Raw genomic sequence first — 4031 nt, forward strand, 5'->3', positions numbered from 1 at the left:
GTGTGTGTGTGTGTGTGTGTGTGTGTGTGTGTGTGTGTGTGTGTGTGGTTGTCTTTCTCAGGAACTTTGATAGACAAGGCTGACCAGATCCACTCTCCTGGAAATTCAAGACAAACACATGTACAGACACACACGCATGCATGCACATACACGCTAACGTGCATGATTTATTCGAACTGTGCCGTTTTCAGGGCCTGCGTCGACGTACGTGCCTCGCCTCCAGCGGCTGCTCGTAGTGCAGCAGATGGGGCGTGTTTGACTCTGAAAATGTTTAACATTCTTATCATTCAGCTGCCTTTTTCGAAAGGCGGAGAGATGCAGAAGGAGAGCAGCAGGGAGAGGGAAGGGACATGTTCAGACCCAGGCCAAATAATACCACATTACACAAACACACACACACAAGCAGAGTCACTCCTTCACATTCACGGTGCATTACTCACTTCAGGCCCGTGCTCCATCCAGCTAATGTACATTACTCACTGCACATTGTCATCCTGAGGGAGGCGCTTTTTATTGGAGGACAACAGTATGAAAACATCTGACACTGTTGTGTGTGTGCCTCCAGGTCCCCTCTCAGTGATGAGCTGAGGGAAGGGCGTTCGTCTTGAGAGGGAGGCAGAGTTACCGTGGTAACAGACATGCCAAAACCGGACCTGCTCTGCCTCGTTCAGCTGCTGGATGGCACCATCGAGACCTTCAGAGTTAGCGTAAACAAACACACACTCACACGGACTCCTCCCCTTGCTTTGAGCAGATTACATGTTGCTCCTGCCTGTTTCTTTGCTCCGCTGATGATTACAGTGTCATTCGAGGTGTCATTCTCTGATGCGACAGCATCACCATCACGACGGAAGGTCATGCAGAGGATTGCGTAAACGCACACACATAAATATAAGACACGGTTTTGGTTTTCTGCTGCAAGGGCACAGTGTTTGCTGCAGTTTACACTAAACAAAAGATGTGGGACAAAAGACAAGTGGCGGATGCAGATGAGCTGAGGGTTATCTTTTAGAGAGACAGCTTAAAGACCTAGTATTCCTTAAAGAAATGCAGATCACCTTTCATGCCAATCTTATGCTAAAGATAATCTTTTATTGAGAAAAGATAGAGCTTTAAATATTGTTTTGCTCATGCTTATAATAGGTGTTGTGAATGCCTCTTAGCTACTACCACACCAAACTTTAGCTGAATATCTGTAAAACTGACCGAGTTATCTTCGAGTTGGCTAATGTCAGCTAGACGTGACCATCTTGAATTGAATCAACTCAGAAAATGAGTTGCAGATTTACATCAGAGGATTATTTTCCTGAACGTTTCAATAAACCATACCCATTGGTTTATTAGATATATTTATAGATCCATCCATCCATTTTCTTCCGCTTATCCGGGGTCGGGTCGCGGGGGTAGCAGCCTAAGTAGGGAGGCCCAGACTTCCCTCTCCCCAGCCACTTGGGCCAGCTCTTCCAGGGGAATCCCGAGGCGTTCCCAGGCCAGCCGAGAAACACAGTCCCTCCAGCGTGTCCTGGGTCTTCCTCTGGGCCTCCTTCCGGTGGGACGTGTCCGGAACACCTCACCAGGGAGGCGTCCAGAAGGCATCCTAAACAGATGCCCAAGCCACCTCAACTGGCTCCTCTCGACGTGGAGAAGCAGCGGCTCTACTCTGAATCCCTCCCCGATGATCGAGCTTCTCACCCTATCTCTAAGGGAGAGCCCAGACACCCTGCGGAGAAAACTCATTTCAGCCGCTTGTATCCGAGATCTCATTCTTTCGGTCACAACCCAAAGCTCGTGACCATAGATGAGGGTAGGAACGTAGATCGATCGGTAAATTGAGAGCTTTGCCTTTTGACTCAGCTCTCTCTTCACCACGACAGACCTGTACAGCGTCCGCTTCACTGCAGACGCTGCACCTATCCGCCTATCGATCTCACGCTCCATTTTTCCCTCATTCGTGAACAAGACCCCAAGATACTTAACTCCTCCACTTGGGGTAGGACCCCCTCCCTGACCCGGAGAGGGCACTCTACCCTTTTCCGGCTCAAGACCATGGCCTCGAATTTGGAGGAACTGATCTTCATCCCGGCCGCATCGCATTCGGCTGCGAACCGCTCCAGCGAAAGCTGTAGATCATGATCTGATGAAGCCAATAAGACCACATCATCTGCAAAAAGCAGAGACGCAATCCTAAGGCCACCAAAACGGATCCCCTCAACACCTTGGCTGCGCCTAGAAATTCTGTCCATAAAAGTTATGAACAGAATCTGTGACAAAGGGCAACCTTGGCAGAGTCCAACTCTCACTGGGAACAAGCCCGACTTACTGCCGGCAATGCGGACCAGGCTCTGACACCGGTCATACAGGGACCTAACAGCCCGTATCAAAGGGCTCAGTACTCCATACTCCCAGAGTACCCCCCACAGGGTTCCCCGAGGGACGCGGTCTAACGCCTTTTCCAAGTCCACAAAGCACATGTAGACTGGTTGGGCAAACTCCCACACACCCTCCAGGACCCTGCTGAGAGTGTAGAGCTGGTCCAGTGTTCCACGGCCAGGACGAAAACCGCACTGCTCCTCCTGAATCCAAGGTTCGACTCTCCGATGGACCCTCCTCTCCAGAACCCCAGAGTAGACCTTACCAGGGAGGCTTAAGAGCATGATTCCCCTGTAGTTGGAACACACTCTACGGTCCCCCTTTTTGAATAGGGGGACCACCACCCCGGTCTGCCAATCCAGGGGAACTTCCCCCGTTGTCCACGCAATATCGCAGAGTCGCGTAAGCCAACACAACCCTACAACATCCAGAGCCCTAAGGAATTCTAGGCGAATCTCATCCACCCCTGGGGCTCTGCCACCGAGGAGCTTTTTAACCACCTCTGTGACCTCAGCACCAGAGATTGGAGTGCCCGACCCAGAGTCCCCAGGCTCCGCTTCCTCAGTGGAAGACGTGCCGGTGGGATTGAGGAGGTCTTCATATTTATCATATTTTTCATTATCATTTATCATTATCTATCATATTTATAGATATTTATATAAATCTGGCCTCCAGCTCTAATGTTAAAAATCTCAGTGGTATTTTTGATCAGGACATGTCTTTTTTTTCCCCCCCACATTAAAAATGTTTCTAGAACCGCCTTCTTCCACCTGCGTAATATCGCTAAAATTAGAAACATCTTATCTAAAAATGATGCAGAAAAACTGGTTCATGCATTTGTCACATCTAGACTGGACTGTTGCAATGGTTTGTTATCTGGGTGTCCAAATACTTCTTTAAAAAGTCTTCAGTTGATCCAAAATGTTGCTGCCAGAGTCTTAACTGGAGTTAGTAAAAGAGATCATATCTCGCCAGTTTTAGCTTCTCTCCCTGTCAAATCCAGAATTGAATTCAAAATCTTACTTCTAACCAACAAAGCTCTCAACAACCTAGCACCATCTTATATTACAGACTTTACTGTTCAATACTTTCCTAACAGAGCACTTTGCTCTCAGACTGCAGGCTTACTTATGGTTCCTAGAGTTTCCAAAAGCAGAACGGGAGGAAGATCTTTCAGTTATCAGACTCCTCTCTTGTGGAACCAACTTCCAGTTTCTGTCTGTAAGGTTGACACATTGTCCAGTTTTAAGACTGGGCTTAAGACTTTCCTTTTTGATAAATCCTATAGTTAGTGTTGGCTTGTTATGCTGCCTTAGACTTAGACTACTGGAGGACAAATTGACTTCATTTCCTTAAATGAATTGTTAAAATTGAATAGTTTTCATTTGATATTATTTCTATCTCAACATGTGATTCTTGACCTGCCATTGTGTATCTGTTCTTCTCAAACCCATCTGGTTGAAGCAGATGGCCGCTTGTCCTGAGCCTGGTTCTGCTGAAGGTTTCTTCCTCATGAGGGAGTTTTTCCTTTCCACTGTTGCCTTTAAGCTTGCTCAAGATGAGAGTTCTGTGGTGGAGTTAAACTCAAAGAAGCAGTCTGCTCCTCAGATAAATAGTGTTAACTTACTTTTTATATATGTGAATGTATATATATATACATA

At 47.3% G+C, this 4031-nt stretch overlaps 1 protein-coding gene across 1 annotated transcript in view; it reads left to right on the forward strand.

Annotated features, from left to right (window-relative positions):
- The window catches only part of ptpn3 (protein tyrosine phosphatase non-receptor type 3), a gene marked incomplete in the record, with an annotated part of 29817 nt that overhangs the window by 719 nt on the left and 25067 nt on the right, over positions 1-4031 (forward strand). Inside the window, 1 exon segment of the mRNA XM_037676304.1 lies at positions 566-707. Coding sequence (XP_037532232.1) covers positions 639-707 — 69 coding nt within the window.

The sequence above is a fragment of the Nematolebias whitei genome, chromosome 5 (assembly GCF_014905685.2).
Source record: "Nematolebias whitei isolate Nwh7 chromosome 5, NemWhi1, whole genome shotgun sequence".
Classification (NCBI taxonomy): Eukaryota; Metazoa; Chordata; class Actinopteri; order Cyprinodontiformes; family Rivulidae; genus Nematolebias; species Nematolebias whitei.